The following is a 26,476-nucleotide window of genomic DNA, read 5'->3' as shown; positions in this document are numbered from 1 at the left end:
TTCCACCCTTTTTTCCGCCAGCAATGTGTGTAGCGAAACATTTCGAAACAACCGGCGCCAACGGAAACAACACACACAAACCCTCATTTGTCGTCCGGTGACTAGGCACACACACACCGCGCGCTATGTCGCTCAGCACGATCACGATCGTGCAAGAGGCGGGGCTGAGGAAGAGGCACAGATTTTGAGTCGGGGACATATTGCAGAAAAGCAACGGGTCTTGAGCAAATTAAAAATTACTGCCAAAGCAATAGAAATGCACAGCCGTATTCCACCGGCCACAAAACTCTCCCCCCCCCCACCCCCTTCCCACCCCATTTCGAGTAGTCGTTAAAATAATCGGTTAAACAAAATAGTTTCCGTATCGCATCATCTCACACGCTGCGCCCTCCCCGCGCCCCTAGCTATAAACGCTAGCGAAGTGATGGTGGGAAGCGAAACATCGACCCACATCGCACGGTAGATGGCCTGGCCCAAGGGGGCGAAGGGCAGGAGGGGGAAGCTGTGGTCGAATTATTTTCCCGCTCGGTATCGGCCACACAACATGTGTCTGTGGTGCGCGCGCGCTCTCGCCTAATTTTAGGCACAATCAGCCGCGCGCACCTTTTTGGCTTGCGTGCGTTCTTCTCGGCGGCTCAAGAGAGTTGTGCGAGACACACACGCACACACACACACACACACACACACACACCTACCAACAGTGTGTGTGTGTATGTGTGTGCGTTGGTCATCAAGCGGCCACGGTTCACCGCAATATTCTGCCCTATTGTGCCCTCGCGCGAGCTGCCGCAGGGCAAGGGCCGCCCCAGCAGCGCAAATATCCAATGGTGCAAATAGGAGCGCACGGGCCTGTAATCGCGCAATTGGGCCTGCTGGCCGGTGAATGTGGACGCGCGGGCGGCACACCACAGCAGCAAAAATCACACGCACACCCAAAATTACCGCCGAGCAGAGCCGAGCAAGCAACGCGCGCGCGAGACGAGGAATGAATGTGTCCTAAATTTAGGATACACTCGGCCGCTTAGAAACTTTCCTCGGCGACTCGGCCGATTTTTTTGCTTCTTCCCCCGCGTGAATGTGTCTGTGTGTGTGTGTGTTAAAACTTCCTTTATCTTCCTCCCCCATCGCCAGCAGCGGCAGTTCCTTCAGCGGGGCAAGGAGCGGTGCTGCTAAACCGTGGCAGAACACATTAGCAAAACATCGCGCTTGTAATATTACGCAACTGCTGTACGCACACACACACAAACGTACTATGGCAATAAAACAGAAGAGGATAGCATGGGGGGGTTAAAAACGGTTTAAAGATAATTTATAGGATTTGTGTTAAAGCAGCAGGGAAAGTGGCAACGCATGAAGCAAAGCTAAAGTACAGGCGGACAATTAAAACGTTCATATCGATGTCGTGTTGCTTGCCGTGTGCGCGCGTAGGCGAAACCAGTTGCTTATTAAACGGTGCTTCATCCAAGCGGGTTCGTGGTCCTGCGACAATGCCCGTTGTCCAGTCATACAGGAGGACGTGCGTTCGAATCCCTCTAATCTGGAGCGTATGTGTAATGTAATTCCATTCCTTTATTATCACCTTATTATTTGTGTGTATAACAGCGCATTCAGTGTGTTTTGAAAGACGAAATTATTATACCATCATTTCGCTCGAGTTTTTGAATATAAAATGTAAATAAATTCGAAGCACAAAAGAGCAAAATGAAAAAAAAACGAAGTCTGCGAATTTGGATAGCTCTTTGACACCGCCCCCGTGGCCAACTGACAAAACACGAACATAGCTCAATTTCAAACTGATTAATGCATTTCAAGTTCAAGTGTGCGAATGTGGAGAACAAAAGAGCACGATTTTCGATCCGTATTATATTTTATAACACGTTTTCTTCTCCACACAACGGCTAATTAAGGTAGCTTAATCAGGGACAAAGCAGTGCTTGATATTATTTTTTAATTTCAGTCAGGCTTTCCCAAGGAATGTGGCACTCCAAATGGTATTTAAATCATTGGTATGAATGTATTTTTACTGTCTAAGCTCTGAACTTTGAACATCTGGATCTAAGAGTACACGGATACAGCTAATGGGCAATATGCGATAATAAAACAATCCAATGTTTTGGTCATACGGGTCCTTTTTTCCGAAGCTTACTCGCAGGAAAAAAATAACAACAATAATATACCAACAGCCAATTAGTGCATCCACTGAGAAGTTGTTGTTAGTGAGCTTGGACAAATAACTTCCAACAGCCACAGTGACACATTTGTGTGGAGGTGGTGCATCCAGTTTCGGATGCGTCATCATCAACCGACAAACCAACAAAACATCCACACGTGTGTAGGCGGACGCTTCCCTTTCGTGCGCATTTATTTCGTTTCCAGTTCCAGTGGAAAACTGTTGATTTTAACGCGCCCACACGCACACAAACACACCACGTGCCATTTTCCGAACGAGAGCACATACCATTCCCAAGGCCAGGCAAAACTCTCCGATGGACAAACGGGTATGGAAAAGAACTAATTCCTCGTTAGGTATCATCATCCGGCGGCTTTAGCGCCCCAAATGCAAAAAAAAAAACTTCACCTCCATTAGTGTGCCGTGCGCGTTCAGCAGCGGTGTCACCACTCATTAAAAGTTATTTTCCATTGCTCAGGTCCATCGTCCAGCGCATATGTTGCCCAGGCAGAGCCGGAAAGACTACTTCATTTCGCACGAGCTGACTAGCTGACTAGCGCCCCGCCGTCGGTGCAAACTTCTGACCATTAAAATGTTTAGCTAGTTAGTGTGTGCAGCTCGGCCCAAAGTTTTGCATGCGGAAATTGACGCTCTCAAAATCAATGCAACAAAGGGGAGGAGAAAGGGTCCGCCACACAGAGACATAAGCAGGGGGACAGAAATGTCCCTAAAAAAAAGGCTTTCATAGGTGTTGCGGAATGATTCATCGCAAAACCGGCGCATCTCTCACACCACAAACACACGCACAGGTGTTCCCTTCTGGTTTATGTTTGCACCCTCCCAGCCCAGCTGGCTGGCAATAAATTGGAGCCGGCGCACCCGCATCACAGCCATTTCCCACTGGCGCGCGCGGGTTGCCGCCGAATGTGGCGCGGTGCGAAGCAGAACCTGTTTGATCGCGTCCACCACCATCGCTATTTCCACCGGTTTTTCCGGCTGCTAGGGGCGCACACTGGGGAAGGGACACTAGCGCCCCATACCGGTGACCTTCATGTTCGGGTGTGCGAGTGTGTGCGTTTGCTGTCCATCCAAAACAGGAAGCGTCACTCCACTTTCATCATCAACCGGCCGAACTATTTCGAGGCAGCTTGAGTCATTGGCATGCCAACCTTCGCACGACTCGCACTCTGTATGTGTGTGTGTGTGTACACATGCAGGGTCTTTTATTTATTCGCGACGATGAGGTTGTTCGATTTTTATTGGCCAATAAATTCATAAGCATTTCGGCCGCTCCAACAATTGGCAGGCGACATCGGAAGCAGCGACCGGCCGATGAACCATCTGCACCAGACGCGGCTGCAATTGAAGCGCTTGGAACGCGCGCGTTTGACACAATGACACAATCCTGGGCTGGGTTTGGAAGGCAAATGGGATGCAAAAAAAAAACTATCCAGTGCGGTAAATTAAGAGAATCCTGGAGAAAGCACAATAATCACGCCTGCAAATTCCACTGCTTATCGCACAACCGGGATACCACACCATCGAGCTGTCGCATTGAAACACATTCGTTTATCGCTACTTATCGATTGTAAGCAGCGCAATAGGCATGCGTCGCGGTAGCGTCATGCCAAGTACACAGACACGCACACCGCGTGCCGCTCGTTCGAATCTGAGCTGGACCTCTCCCGGGTGGGGGTCTTCGTATGAAAGTTTGCAACGATAAAGGAATTAACCCCTTAATTAACGTTACCATGGAAGGTGTAACGTGTTATACTACTATTGGGTTGTATTTTCAGCACAAAAAAAAACATAAAAAATCTTTAAAAGGACAAAACCTGATTAAGATTAAACTGATTGATGAAGAGTAATGTCTATGTCTAAATAATGTATTATGGTTCCTACACTTTTCTACGGATCATACAACCCGATGTTTTATTTTTAACCCGGATTCTTCTAAACTTCAATAAAAATTTGCAATTAATGCTAATGAAGTAATCTGCTAAGTAAGACTCTCCAAAATCTAACTTTCAATAACCCAACCTCAACTCCAAGATGATATGATTTGGGTAATTTAAAAATAATGTTCAATTCCGCACTCTCAGCAGGGTAAAATGTAACGAAAAGAAAGTCTTTCCGCAACAAAAACAAAAAATCGGCCCAACAGGAAAGGGCACATCTAATCGCACTCGAAAGGCGGTCGTGGTAATTAAAATTTTAATTGAGCATAGATTTTAAAATAAACCACAGAGACGCGCACTCTCGCTCCCTCTATCTCTCTGTCGCGCATACAGTGTGGTGCAACGTTAACGCAAATCATTTAACTTGTATGCGCCATGTCGTGAAATTGTGAAGGAAAAGCAATATTTACGGAAATTCGCTTTCTATCTGTCATAGTGGCTTAGCTACAAGTCTAACATAGCAGGGCATAAAATAGAGGGAACATAGCAGTGGACAAAGAGTAGATATATATCTGCTGGTACAATTCAATTCGAAGGCTTCAAGGGATGAAGGCAGCATCCAATTCCGAATAATTTCAGGAAAGTTCCAGTACAAGTATTTCACAACTTCTGAGCATTACAAGGCAACGGCACCGTCCCCCTCAAGGTGCGACAAAATGCATCTCCACCAAACATGGCGAATCTTCCATGACACCAATCGGCGGGCTGGCACCCGGTACACGACAGCATCCCCCCTCCGCCAAAGGGCCACCACGCACGGCAACACCACGACATTCTGATGTGTAAGGACGTAGCGACCGCCCAAGCGCACCGTTCCGAGCTGCGATGGCGGCCCCCGACCTTGACATACTACAACCTCCGGGACGGCGACGGTCCACCCCCCAAAAAAGGACTTTACCGGAAAGGAACCGCGCCACTAACGTCGCCGGCATGTAACGTCCTTCGATTCTGTCGCACCATCGGACACGCATCGGGCACGACGTGCGCGAGGCCGGGGACCTATCTTCCGATCGGTCAACCGAAGTGCGATGGCGCTCGCAGGAATGTCTAACGTCCTTTGGTCGCCAAAAGCGGCCAAACGACGGTGCGCAATGCGGAACTTTGTGCAAACGCGCTCGGTAGGCAGAGCGGCGCGACAGCTGATAAGGGATCAATATGGGTAGGAGGTAGTGCCGGAACACTGGACACACCACGCCGTACCGTACTGACCTTGCAGCGGGCGGACGGCAGCAAGCAGGTTTTCCTAATTCGTCGTGCACGAGCGCACTGCGGCAGGGCAGCGCAAAATGATGCACAAAAGCACAAAAATCGCACAAACAAAACACAACGACAGCACAGTGTCATTAGTTATGGAGAAGAAGTACGGAAAAAAAACAAACAACCAATCTGCTCTCGCGAAGTATCAGTGCACGTTTTTACGGGCGGCAGTGTGTGTCGGTCCGGTGGTACCGTGGTACCGGTGCGAGCACCATTTGTGACGCATTTTACAGGTCGTGAGATCAAATCTAATCCGCATCGGGAGCGAAGTGATGTGCCGTCGTCGGGCGCGGGTTTAAAAAAGGAGTTGTATTCTCGTGGTTTTAATTAGTGTCGTGTAATGTCTAGCGTTCTTCTAGGCGCGCGCGTATATGATGTCTAATTGAAAGGAAGCATGATGTCTCTCTTGGGTTGGGTTCACCCGACAAGCGCCTTAAGCCTAACTCTTAAATAAAAGGAACCCCCTTTAAATATCAGAAATTTTAAGAAATAAAAATAGAAGATTGAATTCACTCACCTGAGAGAGGCGAAAGAGGATTCAAATACAAATCGGGAAACCTTTTTCAGCAGCACATACACACACACACGGTGGCGGGGGGAAGGGACAATACCCTCCTTTACTGTGTGTGTCTTTCTCTAGCACACACAACAAACCTTTCTCTCTCTCTCTTTATCTCCCTCTAAAATCTCGTAAGTTCTGAGTAGATGATACGGCGGGATCCTCCAGCTGACTGCAGGACGACCCCCTCCCACACACACACAAACACACACTCGCGTTCTCTCACACTGTTGCGGAGGGTGTAAGCACACACACACACACACATACGCACGCGCGCGCGCCTACTCTAAAACATTGAAGGAAACTCACATACGCACACTAAAAAAGAAACACAAACACACATAAACAATGAAATCACGCACAAAGGAATACGCACACGCAGGGGGGAAGGGTGCGGGTGGGTTGGGTGGGGTGTCACTTATATGCACCTCGGCAGAAGACTCGGCGCGGGGACACAAACATACAAACACACACGCGCGCACACACACACATACAGCACATACACACCTTTCGCCAGGTGCGTGTGTCAGTGTACATGTATGTGTGTACTTGTGTGTGTATGTATAGAGTTGATTGTTTTGGGGGCAGTGCGCTTCCGGTGCGCTTCCGGGGGAGGGCGCCGTTCCTAGAGAGCCTGCTGAGGTTGATGGTCGATGGGGCTACCCCTGTCCCCCCGCTCAACCCGCACGACCCACGGGGTGGTGGGGTGGGCAAATTTGTCCGGGGGAGGGGAGCTTTTCCGTCTTCTTTTTTGCTGTTGTGTGGGTTGGTTGAAGGATTACGCTTGCTGTTTTCGGTACTAATAGCTGGCCCGCTGTCTGCTGTTGCTGTTGCTGCTGGTGCGACAACACCCCTCTGCCGTACTCACCCAGGTTTGGTTGTGCAGCCTTTGTTTAAATTACTTTTAATTTAGAACAAGGTTTTAACAATTTATCATCGCACGATTCATTATTTAGTATGAAACAGCCTGAACACAGAACATACAGATAAAATAAACAACAATATTGTGTCTCAGACTTGTGAATTACAAAAGACAAAAAACAGGCATTTTGGGGCTTGAGATTGAGCCTGATACAAATGCAAAAAATTGAATCATTTTTAGAACGCTGAAAACATTTATAAAAACAGCAACAAAGTGACATCAAACAAGCCACATTACTGTTGCTCTAAGTCTAATGCTTGATTACTCATTTTGACCGTAACAAATCCGCCCTGCACACAAGCAAAGCATGCACAACAAAATCAGCAACAAACGTTTGCAATTCCTAACTCTTTTTTTTGCATAAAAAAAATATTCCTTATCACTGTACAAATACTCAGCACGTACGTAGGCTTATTCCTAGAAAGAAAAGAGAAAGAGGAGAGAAAGAAAAGGGATAAAAAATCGGTTTAGCAATCGGGTGCTTCGAGCTGCATTTGAAGAAAAAGAAACTTATCAGCCAAAATAAATAAAAAAACAGCCCACCAAACCCAGCCAGCAAACACACACACACACACACTCACACATATAGGCTTATATTTCGGTGCTGCGAATCGAAAGGAAACAGGCAGGCATACATCAGCCCAATCGCAAGCTATCTGCATAGGAAAGGAACGATATCATCGATCCCCAAGTAAGTGAAACGCTCGCTGTCAAGATTATTGGATGCCCGAAAGAAAAAAAAAAACGAACAAACAAAAACTCGCAGTGGAGTTTTCACCGCTCTTCTGCTCTAGAAATCGACTTTTGGCCGCCCCGAAAGCTGAAATTTAATTGCAAAACAAACAAACAACACCCCGTACACAAAGCCGTTCCGCCGGCGATCAAACAGTGGCAAAGCAGGAGGAAAATTTCATGCCAGACGAGATGATGATGGAAAGGCGCCTAGTTTGAGTTACATTTCTGCACCTCGCCGCCTTCTTTGTAGCTCCAAGCACAAATCAGAAAACTGTCTTGCCTGGTTGTGTGCGATACAAGATGATGAAAGGAAAGGGAGTGGAATGAGTGGGCTGGGCTGATAAGCGATGGCAGTGAAGAAAGTGAACAGAAAAACAGAACAAGAGCAGGCCGGCGGAGGACGAGGCGCTAGAATTCTCTAGGGAAAGCATTTCTAGTGCGTTTGTGCCATACCCGTACGGCTTTGAATGCGGCTAGCTGAGGAAGCCGCAACTGGTGCAGTCGTTTGCATGCGCACGTACGCTGGTGCTACTGGGGGACGCCCGTGGTTCAAGGCCCGCTGCTGCTGCTCTCCGAGGATTTAGGAGTGTGTGTGCGTGCTCGTGCTCTCCGTGGAAAAATTTAGGATTTTGTAACTATGATACCGAACTTGTTGTGAGCACAAAAGTGTGTCCACTAATAATATTGATATGAACTTTCTTCATTGGCTGTATTGTGTTGCCCGTTAAAAGAGGTAATTGTAATAAAATGAAGTATAAATGGCGTTTAACTCAGTTCAAAGACGCATAAATAACCGTGGGTGGGATAAAAATGTGCAAATCAGCACAAAACACCATTTAATCGCAAAAAAACGAGCCACGGGGGAAGAATGGCGAAATGATAACGGTCGATAATGGCATGATGGCGGCAGCAGCCAGGCCTCTACCTTTACCATGCATTATTTGCCTTAATTTCTAGCCCCCTTTCGCTGCTCGTTCCTCGTATTGGAGATAAGGCGTTTGTGGTCATCTCTCTCTGTCTCGCTCTCTCCCTCACTCTCAGCTGGGCCCCAGCTAAGACCTCGTAATACGGTCCAGGCAGCACCATATTTGGCCAACCCCGGTAGAACCGAGCTGTGCCGGCAGAAGCAAACAGCAGTTTTTTGACGCATTCTACTGGCCTGCAGTACATATGTATGTGTGTGTGTGAGTGTTTACTTTGTTTAGTTGTTTTTGACAAATCGCTTGCACCGCTTTGACAGATCCGTTCGCTTTCTCAGGGCGGGTTCCAAACTCCTTCTCACTCACCAGCCAAAAATTGATTTTTCGCAATGTGAGGAAAATTCTCCATCTTCAACCAAAAGCGCCTTTCTCTTTAAAAGGGTTCCACTTTTAACCCAGGCAACATTTCGCCATGTTCTGTGCGGCCATTCTCCCAACGCCCATTATTGTTATTATAATTTTGAGTTTGCAGCATGTGGAACCATTTTTCCTGTTCTGTGTGTTTTTTTTTTTTTTTGCACCTCACCCAAAAGCGAGCGAGAGCGAGACGGGTAAAGACTCCGGAAAAACTCGTGCAAATCATATGAAAGCACTTCCTTCCAGCAATAACAACAACAACAACAACAACAACAACAAAAACAAGGAAAACACGCAAGAATATTGTGAACAGTAAACAAAAAAAAAAAACTCCAATACACACACACACTACGCAACACAACCACACATATATACGCTGGGCCTGTGTGCTTTACAGCCAAAACGGTGAGAAAGAGCATTTGGATACTGGGCAAGAAGAAAAGCAACAAAAAAAAAGAAAACCGAAAAGAAACAGACGGGGTGGCCCGAGATGACGGGTGCGTTGGCTGTTTTCCAGCCCACCCAAGTGTGTGATGCGGCTGTTCTTATAGGGCGGGGAGACGGAGGGGGGGGGGATGAGTTTTCCAGCACAAGCACACACACACACACACATACAGGTTCTTCGGTGCAGGGTTACTGGCAATGAAAAGCGGTTTTTTTTATGTGCAAGGCGAGATTCAACACATTCTTCAACATTGCGGATTTACTACCGTCATCGTGCGCTCGCCCCGATGACCCCACGGACACGAGCGCACACACGTCGCACACGCACACGAGCGCAAAAATCCATAAAGCCGTCTCCCCTTCTCCGCCCCAGCCCCGTCTTGTTCCGTGGCGCGTAAGGGCGCGACCCGTTTGTGTGGGTCCCTCACGGGGATGTGTGTTTTGTGTTTTTGTGTACGGGAAAAGGAACTGTCTGCCAGGCTGCTTTTCAGCTTCCGTCCACTCCCCCCATCAGACACACACACACGCGCATCCATCTAGAAACATTCACTGCTGTCCAGCGCATAAAAGTCATTCACACTAACGCATAGAAGAAAGCGAAGCACACAGCGGGAACGAGAAAGAGTGTACCGAGATAAACACACACACACACACACACACTCACACACGAACGCACAGACACCAAGCAGCGTAGCAGAATGCAGCACACACTTGTCAGTCTTACGGTTGCTGTTGTGGTTGTTGTTGTTTTGTTTAATAAACTTCTCTTCCGGCCAACGCGTGTTGCCCAAAACTCCCAACCCCACCGGTCGTGGGATGCGGCGGCGCCAGGGGACCCAGCCCGACACTGTTTTGGACACTTACCCGTCGATTCCGGCAATGTTGCCTGCTATGCTGCCTGTACGTTAATTGTGCGCTCCTCTTGCCTTCGCACAACAAATTCCGAGAACAACTGACTGGCGCTCCCGTTGTACACACACACCAGCGCTGTGCGGCACCGAGCGGCCACACTGCGATCGTTCGGGCGAAAACGGGACGAGCGAATGGTGCCACCGGCTGTCTCTTTTCCGCCACCGGATAGCGCACGGCTGCCACTTTTGCTGCCGCTGCCATAAAACCCGCTTGACCGTGCCATAAAGCAGGCTACGGCCGTTTCGTTCGCTCTCTCGCTTGCGCGCTTGCTGGCCGCATTGGTGCAGTACAGACAACGGATTTTATGGTGAGTATTTGATTTTGATAAACTTTACACATTTTTTTATTAATTGATTTTAGTGATTTTATGCTGTTAATGTTTAACGATTATTAAAAAATAAAAATTGAGAAGTCCAATCTGTTAAATTGCACAGTCAATTTTGACACCTCGTCCGATAAACCCAAAAAGCCAAATTTGCTTCAACAGAAAATTTTGGGCACGTTTTTTTTGTTGAAAAGCCTCAAATCAGCTTTCAAGTACGAACTTGCTATTTGAATACCCATTTCACTGCTATTAGATTTGGTAGATGGAATTGGAATCGGTAAGTCAAAGCGCGTTTGACAGAAGTTACCAAGGCTCAAAAAATGAATTCGGATTGTCCTTTGTAAATTCTGTACCGAGAGGAATTTTACTGTCAGAGAGCTAAACAAAACGTAAATAAAAGCTCATTTTTAATTAGATGCAAGGTTTAACAAAAACAGACATGCTTTCAACGTGTTAACAAGCGTTTAAGTGGATCGAACAGAAAAAAATGAAACAAATTCCATTTCAGATTCCCTGCGTGTTATTACGTTAGAGACAAGAATTCGAATGCCATAAAGCTAGCTGAAATCAATTTTGACAGCCAAATTTCCATTTCCTCTATCAAATCTAATAGCACCATTTATGGTTTACATTTTGATAGTTCGCAAAATGAGTTTGACAGTTCATTTATACGATTTGGCAGCAAATGTTTCCACAACATTTTCATAAACCCGACCCATATAAAATTTCGATCTTGGGGTAATAAAATCGGAGCTCCGACGAAATCAAAACATTTTGATTCCGTCGTACGACGAATTCGCACGTCCGACGTTATCTGTCAAATCCAAGGTGTTATAAATGACAAGGTGAAGTTGTTCAGAGCAAAATGACATTTCTCGACTTGACATTTCTCTTCCGGGGGCTCCGGTATAAAAATCGGGGAGGGTTGGTGCGGGGTAATGAAATTTGTATGCAGAGAGTGACAGATGTCCCCCACAATGTCGCCCAGCAAAAGCGATAAAAATCAACCTTCTAAATACATTATCCTTGGTCAAATCCCATATAATTCTCGCCCGATAAAATCGCATAGGATGAGCCCTGCCACAGTCCTTACCGCATTGATTGAATTTTCAGCCAATGGTGCCTAGTTTGCCATAAAGCACATTTTTGCTGTTTGGGCCATTTTGAGTGGCCTGAAACCCATCTTCTCCGGTGCGTGCCGCCAGTAGGCACTGTATCTGTCAACGGTCATTAACTGCCATTTTATTTTGCAAATTGTGTGTGTTCGCTCGGCGTCGGTTCTGAAAAGCCATCACAATATTCCAACTCCCATTCACAATCAAACAAACATTCAATCATTCAACTCGAAGTGTTTTCATCAACGGAACTCAACAATAGCTATGGACGTTAAAAGTAAAGTTGCAGCGATTGTTCGCAATACAAGTTAAAAAACAGAAACGTTGCCTTTACAGACCATTCGGCGGCGGCGGATACAAATCGGCCGGCAAGCACCTCCTCCAAAAGGCAACGTCCGGCGGCAGAGACGAAGGAGAATGCGCCCTCGCACGACTACAATCTGCGGCAGCGGGGCAAAGCGACGGCCGGCCAGGACGACGTGTTCGAGCGCAACTACCAGTACGCCTTCATCTACAAGGCGAAGCACCAGAAAGCGGTGAAGGAACAGGAGGAGGCCCACGCAAGCTTGGCGCACTTTAAGGCCCAGCCAATGCCGATCGGGTCGCCGCCGCGCCGTATCCGGATGCCCCAGTTCACCATCCCGCACACGCCGGAGGTGTTGAAGCACCAGAACAAGAAGCAGGCGGTGGAGTGAAGCAAAGCAAACGTTAGCCTTAAGAACCTTAGTTAGGATAGGATTGATTTGAGCCGGAAGGAAGCAGCAGAAAGAAGACGATTGTGTAGAGAGGATAGAATAGATGTGTCATATAAATAGTTTTGTAGAACAATGTAAAATGCAGCAGTGTGATAAACGATTTTAATGCTTGTAACAATGTCGCGTGCATCGATGGCATACATATTTTACTTTTTCCCTTTGCACGCGTACCAGTGGGTCGGGATTTTGGCAAATAATCGTGCAACCAAATACAACATTTCACTTTTCAAATGCTACTATAGATTTAAGCGTTTGAGCTCAATTTTTGGCGCTCCATAGCTTATGTACCCCCGTAAAACATATACCGAAATCTCTGCATCCTACAGAACACTACGTTGTTAATTAATTGATAAGCTAAGCTTTTTGTTTTTACTAATTTTTTCAGCACAAAAACTCCCACCCACAACGTTTGTTTTCACCGTTGACAATTTGAATGCTTTCAAACCACCTTGACACAGCCGACTGACAGCTGGCAACGAATGACGCGCACTGCTGCTAGAAGACAGAAAACAACAGCAACAGCAACATCTACAGCAAAGCACCGAAATGTAAACAGACGGCAGCGCAAAAGTAGCGGTCCAGCATACCGCCACCGTCCGGGCCCAGGCCAGACCATCGCCAGCCGTGGCAGTGAAAACGTAAGCGTCTTCTTTTCCCGGTCGGCCCCCAAAACAAGTCAGGGGTGTCGTGTCGTGCGTCAAAAAAAAAAAGGTTTTCCTTCCTCTACTTTCCTTGTTGTAGGCACACGTACCCGGACAGCAAAAGTGATTTCCACGCGTGGCAAACAGGCAGCAGCGGGGTGACACACTGTGATACATCGACACCGCCCACCATCCTGTCCCTTCTCCTCCCGCATGCTGCTGGGGGTGTCCATCGCACGATCAACAGCACACGATGCAGTCGGCAAACGAAACGTACCTCGGGCTGGACCTGAGCACGCAAAAGGTAAGCCGTCGGAGTGTGATCCGGCGTCGGTAGGTCACCTTCCGGTGCTCCGCTAAGGTCGCCCCGGTTTCGATCTTCCGACGCGCGGTCAGACAACAACAATCAACAATCGCCCCTCCCGGCCCAGCAAGCAAGCGGGCAATAGCGTGCACACATCAGCCAAGGCCCAAGGCTTATCAAACGCAGGCGGGCATTGAGTGTTGTGTGTGAAGCCAAAGTCAATTCGTAAAATAATTAAAACCCCACTATCTGATCTTGCGTCCCTTACGCGGCTTTAAAAAAAGAGGAAAAAAAGAAAATGCTGTCATGTTAGCGTTCGAAACCAAAGCCGGGAACCGGGAGATGGGCGCATTATCGCATCCAGGCCCCCCCCCCCCTTCCCTCTCTCAGTGGCCTCCCCACTGCCCGCTCGAGGGCGATGATAAGTCTCAAGCCCACCCAGCCCTGCCCTCGCCTTGACTTTGAGCGCAAATGTGGGACGCGTAACGGTGCAATTGAAAAATGTTGAAGACACGATCGGCAAAATTCGGCACGGCTGGCTGATTTCCAATTCCAATTTCGACCGCGGTATCGCGCACAGGGTAGGGTTGTAAATTGACCGATTTATACACATAAAAAAAAAGGTATAAATTGTTTAACGAGCTAATTGTTTTTGTCCCTCCCCTGTTGCCCACCCCAGGGCTGGAAAAGAAAGCGTTACGCGGTACGTCATGCAAGCGCAAGAGCGTTGATCGAAGATGCGGGCAAAATCGGGTCGAACGTCGGGACGGACATCATTTCGCCCATTAATACTGCGATTTTGAATTTTGCGGGGGGTCAATTAGCTCAGTACTTTGTGTTTGTCTAGCAATATGGTTAAATGGTTAACAAACGCTAATAATGTGTGGAAAACTACACCATGGCTTTGAATATTGATCTGGGACGAAACGAATCACGCTTTTCGAGTTTGGGTACACTGTTGTGTTGGGTAAATCTGATTCAAATTCATGAATTTGAATAAATCTTTGGAATGATTCAATGAATCTGAATCTCGGATGCTAAGTTTTATGAATCTCAAATATTCATGAATCTCGAAAAATGCATAAATCTCGAAAATTGCATGAATCTCGAAAGATTATCGTATCTCTAGGGATTTATGAATCTCAAGGGATTCAGAAACATCTAAAAAATCACAGGCTTTCGGGACTTCTTGGAAAGTACCACGCAGCCGGATAGTTTGTTTTGCTACGAGGACACGGTCCATGCGAGGCTTGAACAAGTTTAGGTGGGATTAGGGCAAGTTTAGATGGGATTAGGCAATCTCAATATTTTGGAAATCATACATCTCTTAATATTCCAGAATCTCTGGAGATATATGAATTTTAATGGACTTATGATGCTTATAGATTGATGAACCTTAGAAGCCTTGGAGATTCATGAATATTTAGAGACTCATATATGCTTCGAGATTCGATGCTTATTTATGAGAGATTTATGAATCTTTTTAGATTTGTGAATCTTTAGAGATTCAAGATTTTTTGAAGATTCGTGAATCTTTAGAGATATGTGAATCTTTGAAGATTCGTGAATCCTTAAAGATTTATGAATTTATGAACATTTGTGAATCTTTAGGGATTCAAGATTATTTGAAGATTAGTGAATCTTTGGAGATTTATGAATCTTGGAAGATTCGTGAATCTGTAGAGATTCAAGGTTATTTGAAGATTCGTGAATCTTTAGAGATTTATGATTTTTTGAAGATTTGACTCGAGATTCAAATCACCCATCACTGAAGATTCATATGAATGAATAACAACGAAAGATTCATGAAATCCAACACTAAAACACTGATGAAAAACGGAATGGATTTCTTCAGTCTAACCGTAAAAAAATGTGCATAAACGCCATTCTAAGCGTATATTTTGATTGAATATCTTACAATTACAGTTAGTTGATGCAAAATTCAAATAACAAACATTGTACAAACAGGTTCATTGTAGCAGAACAAGTTGATCAGGAATAGTGATAATAAAAATGAAGTTTTTGTCGGAATCGATTCGGAATTGATTCCGGAATCGGCTCCGAAATTGGTTCCGGAATCGGCTCTGGAATCGACTCCGAAATTTGAATCAATTCCAACATCGGAATCGGCTCCGGAATTGACTACGAACACGCAATCGGGCAGGTCCGATTCCGAGCTACCATCACTAATCAGGAAGCTTATCTGCTAGGAGTAGATAAACAGCAATTGGTTTTGTTTTTTCACAGCCAAATATTTTCCAAATATTTGCCAATAATATTTTTTTAAGATTTACAATTTCGCAGGTTTCTATACCAATTTTCAGAGCATGTCTCGTCATGGACGGTGACACAAAAATAGGAAGAATTCCAAAAACTGTTCGAGTTACAGAAGAAAAACCAAAAATGTGTTGTTTTCTTAACGAAAATGAACATTCAATACCGGACAAATTGGAGTAAAATGGTTAAAAAAGGAATGAAATTATTTTGATTAGTGATAAGAAAAACTACAGGTGGGCTTTCGACTATGATTTTGGTCGCCAAAATGAATGAGGATTTCTATGGAGATTGTCAGGAGGGGAGTAACGGTTACTAAGGACTTGTATGACATTTTGTTATTTTATTGCAACTATTACAGTTTCCATGTACAGCATTGGAAGATAAAATTAATCATGATTGTAAATAGTATTCCCCATTATCGGTTGCTCTGTTTTAGCTGAAAGCAGTCCTGTTGAACGCTAACTTGGAGAATGTGGCCCACGCGGAGGTAAAGTTCGACTCGGACCTGCCCGAATTCCGTACGACGGGCGGAGTGAACGTTGGCACCGCCAAGAATGAGTAAGAATGGCGTCACACAAATGCACGATAAAGTAAAAAGAAGAAAGTAATGAATTTCCAACACCCATTGCTGTTGCAGATTCTACGTCCAGCCCGTCATGTGGATCAAGGCGCTCGACATGGTGCTGGACCGGATCGTGGTGCAGGGGGCCGACCTCAGCACGGTCGTCGCGCTGAGCGGGTCGGCCCAGCAGCACGGCTCGCTGTACTGGTCCCGGTCCGGGCTGGAGACGTTGCGCCATCTCGACGCGGACAAGTTTCTGCACACGCAGCTGGACGATTCGGCGTTCACCGTGCACCGGACGCCGATCTGGATGGACGGCACGACCGGGCGACAGTGCGAGGAGATGGAGGCGGCCGTCGGTGGCCGGGAGCGGATGGTCGAGATAACGGGGTCCCGCTGCTACGAGCGCTTCACCGGCCCGCAGATCAGGCGCATCTTTCAGCAGCGCCCGGACTGCTACCGGAACACGGAGCGCATCTCGCTCGTGAGCAGCTTCCTGGCGTCGGTCTTTCTCGGCGAGGTCGCCCCGATCGACTGCTCGGACGGGTCCGGCATGAATCTGCTGGACGTGCGGACGCGCGACTGGTCGGACGAGTGTTTGGCCGCGTGCGCACCGGACCTGCGGGCGAAGCTGGGCGCACCGGTGCCGGCCGCGACCGTCATCGGCCCGATCGGGTCGTTCTTCGTGCAGCGGTACAACTTCAACACCGGCTGCCGGGTGGTCGCGTTCACCGGGGACAATCTGTCGGCGCTGGCCGGCATGAACGTGGGCAAGGATTGGCTGGCGCTGTCGCTCGGCACGAGCGACACGGTGATGATGCGGCTGAACGCGCCCTCGAACCTGCAGGAGGGCCACGTACTGGTGCACCCGACCGACGACGGCTTCATGGGCCTGCTTTGGTAGGTATCGGCCGCTGCCCGGTCCGTATCGATCCAACACACGTTCAATACGGATGGTACGCGGTTATAAATCATGAATAATTTATTGCGCATTTATTTAGCAAGAAACGAAAAACAAAATCCAATTTTACGGCTTTTTTTGTTTCCTTTCCTTTCGACAGCTTCCGGAACGGTTCGCTCGTGCGGGACATCTTCAAGCGGGCGGAAGCGAACGACAACTGGGAGAACTTTAGCGAGCTGCTCGACTCGACGCCCCGCGGCAACTTCGGCAACCTCGCGCTGCACTTCCTCTCGAAGGAGATCCTGCCGCCGGTCAAGGGTTCGCTGCGCTGGAACAAAAACTCCAGCCTGGCGAGCGTCGAGCTGGCGAAGGGTGTGCTCAAGTACAGCTCGCCCCAGTCCGAGATCCGGGCGCTGGTCGAGGGCCAGATGCTGACGCGCAAAACGTACGCGACCGAGATGGGCTTCAGCTTCGGCGAGAGCACGAAGATCCTGGCGACGGGCGGTGCGTCCGCCAACCGCTCCATCCTGCAGGTCGTGTCGGACGTGTTCAATGCGCCGGTCTACACGCAGAAAACGACCGAGGCGGCCCTGGTCGGGGCGGCGTACCGGGCCAAGTACGTGCTGAGCGTGGCCCGCAGCCGGGAGCAGCCGTGCGGCGACGGCAAGGGCGCGGTGAGCGCACCCGGCCCGTACTACGACTTCATTGCCGGGCTGCTGCCCCACTCGGTGACGCGCGTCTGCGACCCGAGCAAGGACAGCGAGCAGATCTACGGCGCGATGGAGGAGCGGTACCGGGCGATGGTGAGCTTCATGATGGAGCAGCAGGATTAGCCCAGCGTGCACTAGCTAGTAGCCTTCGCCCAGTGATATGAGTACTTTAAACGTTCCACACACGCACCGCCAGCGCTTACGAACGCTTTTGCAAGGAGAGGGACAGAGAGAGAGATGGGAACAAAAACAAAACAAAAAAACATTCCAATTTACAGTGTGATGCGACAATATGTGCGCCGAGTTTAACGCACTGGCAGACGCGTTTACTTATTTGGCAAAAATTTGGCCGCCTGCCCCGGTTCGGTTCGCCTTAACCTACCGCCTAGCGAAAATGACGGACCAAAGTAGACTAGGGAGCGAAGTTTTGCGAAGCGGCGAGATGGCAAAGCAAGGCTCATTTTATAATTTGATGCTTTTTGTTACATTTTACTCTTTTTACTAAAACCAAGCTTACTGTTGTTACCCGACGTCTTCTTTTATTTACGAATAAAATGCGACATAACGATCAATGACGGATTGATGATAGTGTAATGAACATCTGTATAGTACTGCTAAGTCAATAAGTTGGTCTGTTTGTTTGTACAGTGCCTACCATAACTATATGGGCAGTAGGCTTTGCGATCTTCTTAAAATCCGGAAGACGCTCACGAGGCTCAAAATCATAATCATAATGAAAATTATATAAAGCCTCAATGTTAACAGATCGTGATCTTGATTTCACATCGGGAAAAAACGCATTAGGAACTCAAATGATGATGCTCATTAGGAGAGATGTTTAAGGCCCATGAGCATCAGGATTTTTCGCACAAATCATACTTTCGCTACTTTAATCTATCGCTACCGTATGTTAAATGAATCGCAAAAAAGACTATCCATGTAGTTATGGTAGGTACTGTATTATAGTGGACGATATCTGGTTCTGTATAAGGTCGGATGATCGGATTGTCTCTCTTCTTGGGCAGTGAATAGACAACTTTGTAGAATATCTAATACATACTGGAAAGGAGATAGGTTTGACTGCCGGGACTGACAGCGTATTAAGAAGTCACACATCAAATAGGATACGACGCAGAAGCTCTATTCCTGATCAGTTCTTCATACATGGTTGAGAAGATCACTCATCAATAGCACCAGATGCGTTTGGTCTTTGCTTAGAATTTAGAACAGATATTTTGGTATTTCAAGGTCCTTGTTTTCTTAGCCAATTACAATAGCAATGGAGTTTTGGTAGTTGTTATTGTTGGTATAGTTTATAGAGGCCAACGGAGTTCTTTCGCCTTTAATTGTGGTAGTGGGAACTGTTTACTTGCAGAATAATGAATGTAATGAAACTATAGGGATAGATGATATCTTCATCTTCAGGAAGTCTAAACTAGATACTGACTTCCGATTCGTACGTAGTGGGGTTGCCTATAAAGACGTCTGTGATATATCTGAATAGCGGAAATTTAAGAACTCACCTTCATGAAGTTATCCCAAATCATTGCAAAAACATTCTGAGGCAACAGCTTACCGAACGCCTAACTCCGGATCCGGCCTGTGATATTACCAATCGCTAAGACAAGTAAGCCTGCCAGAGTTCCTACACATTTTGTCTGGCAAATCTAACAACTTCAACGACGTGTGGGACCTTTATTACTTGCTTCGAGCGCGTTATATGGCGCAACACCTGGGGCAGTACATCTATCGCTATCCAGAGCGCTACTCGTGTGATAAGATACGTTTGCTGTTACTTGCTGTGTTTGGGTTGTTTGGTTCGGCTACGTTGTATTTATATATGTATAAGTAGAAGCAGTGAGACAAATGACGAGTTAGCCAAGACGGGGATGGGGCACTCGTAGGCGACCGATCGCGAAGCTCTACCGCGCCCCGCATGACAAATATATTTTTGCTGGAAATTCCCCGCTCAGTGGCTCAGGTCAGGGTACCATTTTGCTGTTTCAATATTTGATCGTGTTGTTCACGGGAAAGGAGCGCCGCAGCCCCATGCACTTTTCGCGATCGATAAACAGTGCGTCCACCTTCTGCTTCAGGTTGCTCTCGAGCTGCGACTTGGTGCGCAGCAGCTGCTGGTGCTGCGCCTCGGCCTCCTGCAGCTTGCGGTGCAGCGTCGCCACCGAGTCCTGAATCGTGCACACCTCCTCCACCAGGCGCAGGTGAGCGTTGTCGCTGTGGAAGAAAGTAGGCAGAAGTTGGGGGACAGTCAGTGAAAACGATCGAGACATTTCCCAGATCCAGGGCCTACCGGCACATCTCGATACCGGGGCGGTGGGCGCGGGCCTCCAGCCGGGTTTGGGCCACCTTCATCGGGTTTGATTTGTCGTTGATCGCCTTCCGCAGCAGCTCGATGTGCTTCTCCACGTCGAAGATCTCCTGCTGGGTCTGTAAACAACAAAAAGACGGGGAAATGAAGGCAGAACGTTAGGCTAACGAGAGCTGGAAAGACCCGGTGAACGACCCGTCCCCTGCTTTACCTTGTGCAGATGTAGTTGCATCTTGCTCTTTGCTTCCAGCATCTCGGAGGCGCGGTTGTTGAACGCGTTGTTCGTGTTGCTCCAGCAGTCCCAGACGGAGGTGGCGACGGCGTTGATGAGTGACTCGGCGTCACTGCGCAGCTGGCAGGATTTCGACCGTTCCGAGTGCGAGCTGCAAGAGTAGGTAGCTGGACGCGTTAAATATGCCTGCTGGCGTGGGGAATTGTGTGATCCAACCTACTTGTTAATGCGCGTACTGCTCGAACCGGACCACGTGCCGGGCGTGCTAACCGTCGGATCGTACTTCTCGATCCCGCCGTAGTAGTTAATGCCCCGGCTATAGTTGTTGAGCTGTGTGGAGGAGGCATCGGAGGTAGGGCATCAGCACAATAGCACCAGAAAAATAGTCGCGCTCGCCCGAACCAAACCCCCACAACGCTTACCTGGTGACAGATGGAATCGATCCCGAGGGCCGACTCCTTGTGGCTGATGTCATCCTCGAGCGAGTGCTGGGCGGCCCGGCAGTCCGCCAGCTGCTTGGTAATCTTCGCCAGCAGCTGCGACAGCTTCTCCTGGCTCGCCCGCAGGTTGTCCACCTCCACCAGCAGGCTCTTCTCCACGTGGTCGTGCACCAGCTCGATGCCCTTGCGCGACTCCCGGTGGTACAGGCACTCCTGGGCGATGTGGAGCGGCGGCTCCAGGTCCTGCAGCGCCTTCTGCACGTTACGCTTCGTGTCGGTCAGCTGGGCCGACTCGGCGATCAGCTTCTCCAGCTCGGTCGTCAGCTCGTTGCGCCAGAACGTGATGTCGGTGATGCGCTCGCCGAGCCGGCGGGCCGCATCCCGCTGCCCCTGCGACGTCTTCTCGTCCGTTTCGCGCATCAACCGCACCGCCTCGGAGCGCACCTTCTCCGAGTAGTTGCGGTTCTTGTCCGCGTCCGCGTACGTGCAGACGTTCGAGGTCGTCCACTCGTTCGGCGTGTAGCGCGTGTAGAGGGCGGCCCGGGCCGCGTGCTGCGGGTTCCGCTCGAACCCGGTCACCAGGTTCGGGAAGGTGACCGGATCCGAGCACATGCCGGACGGGGAGTAGGAGGACGCCACCAGCTGGTTGGTGATGGGCTGCTCGTGCAGCGGCGTCACCTCCACCGCCTCGTACCCCATCGTCGGGCGCCACGGGTGCGACCGGGGCGTCTGGTAGAACGTGCCAGTTTTGGCCGGCGGCCCAGAGATCTGCTCCATGTTATGCGTTGCGTGCGTCGTCGAGCTCCAGGGCTTCGGCAGTGAACGGCAGGGCAGGATAGGGAGGGCAGCGGGCGGAAGGTACAAAACAGAACAAGGGTTAGCAATGGGGAGGGGATATTGATACTCCTGCGGTCTAGATATCACGGTGGAATCTTGAAGATGCACGAGAGTTCACACTTCAATGTCAACATCACGCTGGGAAGTCAACCAAAGACTGACAGCAGATGGGCTTGCCCAAAATAGGGAGCACCAGGAACCTCAGAAAATCAGTTCCCGGAGCTCCCAGAGCTCCCCATAACCCATTTAGCGCGTGTTTCTTCGCAATATTCCAATTCCTCAGTAAGTCGGCTAAAACCAGACAAAGTTTGTCCGTTGTTAGGCCAACATTTTTTTATTCTAAGCGGCTCTGCAAACGTAATTACAATTTATTGCCACTGATATCCCGCTGTATTCCCACTTTGCATTGGGATGGGACGGGCAGAGGACCCTTCCGCAGTTGGCATTGAGCATTGACAAAATAGTAGCAGGAGGCACCGTTTACCTAATCCAAGAATGTTGCGGATCGGAGGTACGGATTTAGCGAGCCTATAAATGGAGAGAAACAAAAAAAAACATCGTGACGCTTTCCGCCTCGTTCGCAGAGCCGCCAAGGCTTGATAATCAATAAGCGCTTCCTTCTTGCGCCTTGGTAGTGAGTGGCAGCCTGCTGTGTAAAGCTCCCTCCCCCCTCTAGTGGCTAGATTTTTAGCAAGGAACGTTGGCTCGGGGCTGACCCCGTTTTTGCTCCATAATTGGAGCAGCTACTGTCATGGCGCCGTGTCAGGCGCTGCCACGTTGATGGCCGCTTGACGTTACCATGGCAGTCGGTTTGATCGTTGTCGGTCGAGCGCCCCCTCCTCAACCTCGCTTTCGCTCTATGGAAGTACTACACCTAAGGTACGGAATGTCGGAACACCGTTACCGACGCGGGTTTTGCATTGGAATTGTTGGGCACACGGGCCCACAGCCCAACAGCAAGACACATTCCAACGCTGGATGGGTAATGGCAAATGGCATCTGAGCGGAGGAAGCTGTTGGGCATAACTTCTGCGCGGAACTGGGATTTGATTGAGGTTGCTGGAGCGTACGGTAAGAAGATTGCGCGCGCCATAATTACTTGCACTTCGTAGGCCATGGTTGATGGCAGATGAACACATCGAAATCGTACGCCGATCACACGTCGACTGGACGCACCGGACTCAGACACACAGCAGACACGCAACTACAGCAGCCCCATATTGATACAGCTGCAGCTGTTGGAGGGTTCCGCAGAGTCACAGCACACTAACGTCTTCGAATCGGTTGCTTTGGGAGCCTTTGGGAGCACGCGATCTGGACTCCAGCGCCACTTTACACCGCTCCGAACCCGGCACGCACTGTCACTGTGAAGCTGGAATCCTGCACAAAATCCACATTACCACAGACACACACACACACACACACACATATATATATATATATAGACACTCGTTGGCCTCCTGCATTCGCCAACGGGCAATCGCCGAATGAGCTGCTTCCGGGTCCGGGCGGACCCATTTCTATCGGTAGAATGCGGTACCATTCGCCCCCCATCCCCCTCCACCTCTGGCCCTGTCTGCCGCCGCCCCGTGAAAAGTCAAAACACTCTTCTGCCTATTTATTGCACACTGCTCGTGGCGCGGCTCGTTATGCCTCGCCTTGTTTGTGACTCCCTGGAGGCGGGCGTTTTTTTCGCTCCTGCGTGTATGTGCAAAATGTTGGTCCACCTTGCCTTTGGACTGGTACAAAAAAGGAGTGTGAGTGAATGAGATAGTGTGTGTGTGTGTGCGAGAGAGAGAGAGAGAGAGAGAGGGAGTGCGAAAGGGAGTTTCGTCGTAATCGATCCACCATTCCGATGGATTGAGTTGCGCCGAGCGCGGGAATTGAGGCTTAGGCCCCTGCCAGCTCCATCCGAACGAACGAAACCTCCGATGGGCTGATTTATGGGTTATGCTGGAATATAGAAAGGCAGGGGAAGGAGTTGGTACCCCAGTTATGAGCTGTGGATATTACCAGGAGCAGACATTTCTATGCACAGTTTATGATTGTAGCGTAGCAGCACTTTGCGCCAGTGCGCTTTGCTAGGGTCCGTGCCCATGGGGGAACGTGCTACGCCTGAAATTGGCACGGGCAGGCGGAGGGGATGACCTAAACAAAACAAAACACACACACACACAAACTCGGGGTGGCAAATCAACAATACTCCCAAATCGATTGCCACGGTCGCGGTTCGGCTTTCGCGCTTCCCCTGCCGGGGCTTTTCCGGGAGGGCGGGAGTTTGTATAATCCATACTGTCAGGGAAATTATCGTGCCTCTCGGGGCGGAGGGGAGTCAATGCTTCTTATCCTAACCCACCTGGGTCTGCACTGGTAAGGTGTTGGCAGCGAGCTGGAACCGGGGGTAGGTGGTAGGCTTTTCCGTTTCCGCAAGCGCAATTTTGTTGCGGGTGCCCCTTAAACAAAGCGGGGGCTACGGGCGGGGGCATTGTAAGTTTCGCAACAGATACCGTACAGCAAGGTGGAAGGGTAAGGGGATGCGGGGATGGGAAGGGAAACACGGTAACGTTGTAGTTTACCCTGCGCTTCACGGGATGTTGTTCGTAACATCCTTTCGCAAATATGGGTTGCGACTGTTTGGTTGGTTGCAGCTTTTCAGTGTGTATGTATGTATTGTTGATCGAGAAACGCTGTTAGTTTTGGCACGGAAGCGGAACCTTTTGTTTTCGAAGGTACTTTAGGCGACCGTTTGCTATTTCATTTGAACAATCAGTTGTGCGGAAATAACAATGTAACATTTTTGTACCGCAGCAGGATTTGATTGTAGTTGCGTATTAGCGGGCTTCACCGCCAGCTGGCCTGATGGAGCCGTGGGTATGTTGTTGATCTGATACAGTACGAGCAACGAATCGAATCTACTATGAGCCTGTTTTTCTTCCTTTACAATGAAATTCTTTCTGCAGCTGTAGTTATGAGTTTTGAAACAATGAAAGTGGGCAATGCTTTAACTATTGATTTAAACACAAACTTTGGCCTATTAAGGAAGCAGTATCAAGATTGAGACAGGGTTTCTTTACTCCACTTGCAAACATGGTAGTGGGAAGCAACACAATTGGGTATACAAATTGCGATTGTGATAATAAACAACAAACTACTGGAAATGGGTTTATTTTTATAGTTCATAATGATTTTAGGCATTTAGAATCTTACAGAAGGGGAACCGTTTGTCTCTGTCAAAGAACAAGTTTATGAAAAAAATGGCTCAATTGTATCATGAATATTTACTCTATCTCAAACAAATGGTTCTTAAACTCAAACTTCAAACCATCTGTAAGATTCTGTGATGAATCTGTGATGACAAAAAGTATTTCAAACATAAAGAGAGAAACCCTGTAAACAGCTAGATTCGTTCGCTGCCAAGGTGTGCTGTCGTTCCGAGTGTCAGGTTGATTGAGAAGTTATTTCAGGACCGTTTCACGTCCTTGGGAAAGCAATTGGAAATACTAAGAGAGATTCCAATTGGAAATTGGCGATCTTATTCCATGGTCGGATCTCATTCGGGGTGATGATATTAATAACTTGTAGGAGTAGTGCGCCTTGTTACTGCACAGGATGTTACACAAAACCATAGCTAATGCAATCGCATACGGGCAACAGCAACATTGCTGTTACTTCGTTCCAAACCGTACCAAAACTGATCTTCCGCCTAGATAAAAACGGCCCGACCAATCCTGCTCCAGCGCAAAGTTTCACGCTAGGACCGGCTAGCTCCTATTCCTGGAAGCACTCAAACCAATGGCGATTCTTCGCCCAGGGACCGCCACCGCGATGCCCCTTTTCGCAGTTCGCTGAGCCCGGTTTTTAAAAGCCCCCGGCAAGAGCTGGCAAAATTCACACCTTCCGTAAGCCCAACAGTAACACCTTTCGCCACGGGAGAGTGTCCGGTCCTTGTCGGTTGGTTTATGTTGATGTTCCGCGCGCCGGAGATAGGGTAAAGACACGCCAGGTGTACGATATGGCACCCCCGAAACTGGCCATCTTTACGGGCGATAGCATCAGCGCCACCCTCACGACACAAAAGTTCACACACAGAAACACACACACACACACACACACCGACACTTACCAATGGTACGCTGGACTTCCGGCTCGAGTGCATGAACGTGTTGGCGTGCAGCGCTTGCGAGGATAGTGCTGGCCCACCGGGCGAAGCATCGTAGTCGCTGGCGCCCTCCCAGCACAACATTCTCTACTTCGAGGTTGGAGCGACAACAGTCACACCGTGCAGCGCGGTGTATGAAACTGCGACCTCGGATGCACACTTGCTCCCTCTGTCCGTCCGCCCTGTTGCTGTGCTGTGGGTTAAAACAATTTGCACACACACTGCACATCAAACCACGCACATCTTCCAGCCTACCGAGCGAAAGTCGACTACAGGAGTGCGCCCCAAAACTGCGGCCACACTTTCCACAAGACCACGGCCGATGCTCGGGGCCGCAAGCTGATTAGATCGGTAGGCCGCGTGCTTACGCCTCCGCTGCCATTGGGGAAATATTTCCGAAAATTCGTCGGAAAACTGTAGCCTGCCATGGGGAGCTCGGGAGTCTAGCAACGGGCGGAGGCGGTGGTGGAGGCGGCGACGGCTCCTCAAACCACGGGCATTTTGGGCCTCCTTCCTTGCAAGCGAAACTTGCGAACTAGGACAATCCGTTGCGCATGCAACTACGAAACTCCGAAACCGGTACCGTGCCGTGGGTGTC

At 48.9% G+C, this 26,476-nt stretch overlaps 4 protein-coding genes across 5 annotated transcripts in view; 2 read left to right on the top strand and 2 right to left on the bottom strand.

The window, feature by feature from the left end:
* The window catches only part of LOC121589402 (F-actin-monooxygenase Mical), a 65,893-nt gene extending 55,492 nt beyond the window's left edge, over positions 1-10,401 (bottom strand). The window contains exons 1-3 of the mRNA XM_041908323.1: positions 10,247-10,401; positions 7,272-7,283; positions 5,903-6,262 (exon numbers count right to left, since the gene is read on the bottom strand). The gene's annotated coding sequence lies outside the window, so the exon portion shown is untranslated. The remainder of the gene's footprint in view (positions 1-5,902; positions 6,263-7,271; positions 7,284-10,246) is intronic.
* Positions 10,402-11,851: 1,450 nt separating this feature from the next.
* LOC121592319 lies at positions 11,852-12,742 on the top strand. The gene is made up of 2 exons (XM_041913722.1): positions 11,852-12,011; positions 12,071-12,742. The coding sequence occupies exons 1-2, from the start codon at positions 11,999-12,001 to the stop codon at positions 12,427-12,429; spliced, it is 372 nt and encodes a 123-aa protein (XP_041769656.1). The 5' UTR covers positions 11,852-11,998; the 3' UTR covers positions 12,430-12,742.
* A 248-nt stretch (positions 12,743-12,990) lies between these two features.
* Positions 12,991-18,463, top strand: LOC121592293 (xylulose kinase). The gene is made up of 5 exons (XM_041913695.1): positions 12,991-13,127; positions 13,231-13,434; positions 16,148-16,269; positions 16,349-17,173; positions 17,335-18,463. Exons 2-5 carry the CDS (start codon positions 13,384-13,386, stop codon positions 18,005-18,007), a joined length of 1,671 nt encoding a protein of 556 aa, XP_041769629.1. The 5' UTR covers positions 12,991-13,127; positions 13,231-13,383; the 3' UTR covers positions 18,008-18,463.
* Positions 18,464-19,533: 1,070 nt separating this feature from the next.
* Positions 19,534-26,145, bottom strand: LOC121592304 (tektin-3-like). Of its 2 annotated transcripts, none has more exons than XM_041913713.1 (6): positions 25,843-26,145; positions 20,865-21,692; positions 20,663-20,772; positions 20,422-20,593; positions 20,193-20,329; positions 19,534-20,116 (listed from the first exon to the last, which is right to left on the bottom strand). In XM_041913713.1, the coding sequence occupies exons 1-6, from the start codon at positions 25,960-25,962 to the stop codon at positions 19,888-19,890; spliced, it is 1,596 nt and encodes a 531-aa protein (XP_041769647.1). In that variant the 5' UTR covers positions 25,963-26,145; the 3' UTR covers positions 19,534-19,887. The 2 variants fall into 2 exon arrangements, with proteins under 2 accessions (XP_041769647.1, XP_041769640.1); XM_041913706.1 differs by having other exon boundaries at positions 22,819-25,858.
* Between the last annotated feature and the right edge of the window lie 331 nt (positions 26,146-26,476).

Source organism: Anopheles merus, chromosome X, assembly GCF_017562075.2.
Source record: "Anopheles merus strain MAF chromosome X, AmerM5.1, whole genome shotgun sequence".
In the NCBI taxonomy this organism is placed as follows: domain Eukaryota; kingdom Metazoa; phylum Arthropoda; class Insecta; order Diptera; family Culicidae; genus Anopheles; species Anopheles merus.
Note: the sequence above shows the minus strand (reverse complement) of the source record. Positions and strands in the feature narration are given on the sequence as shown.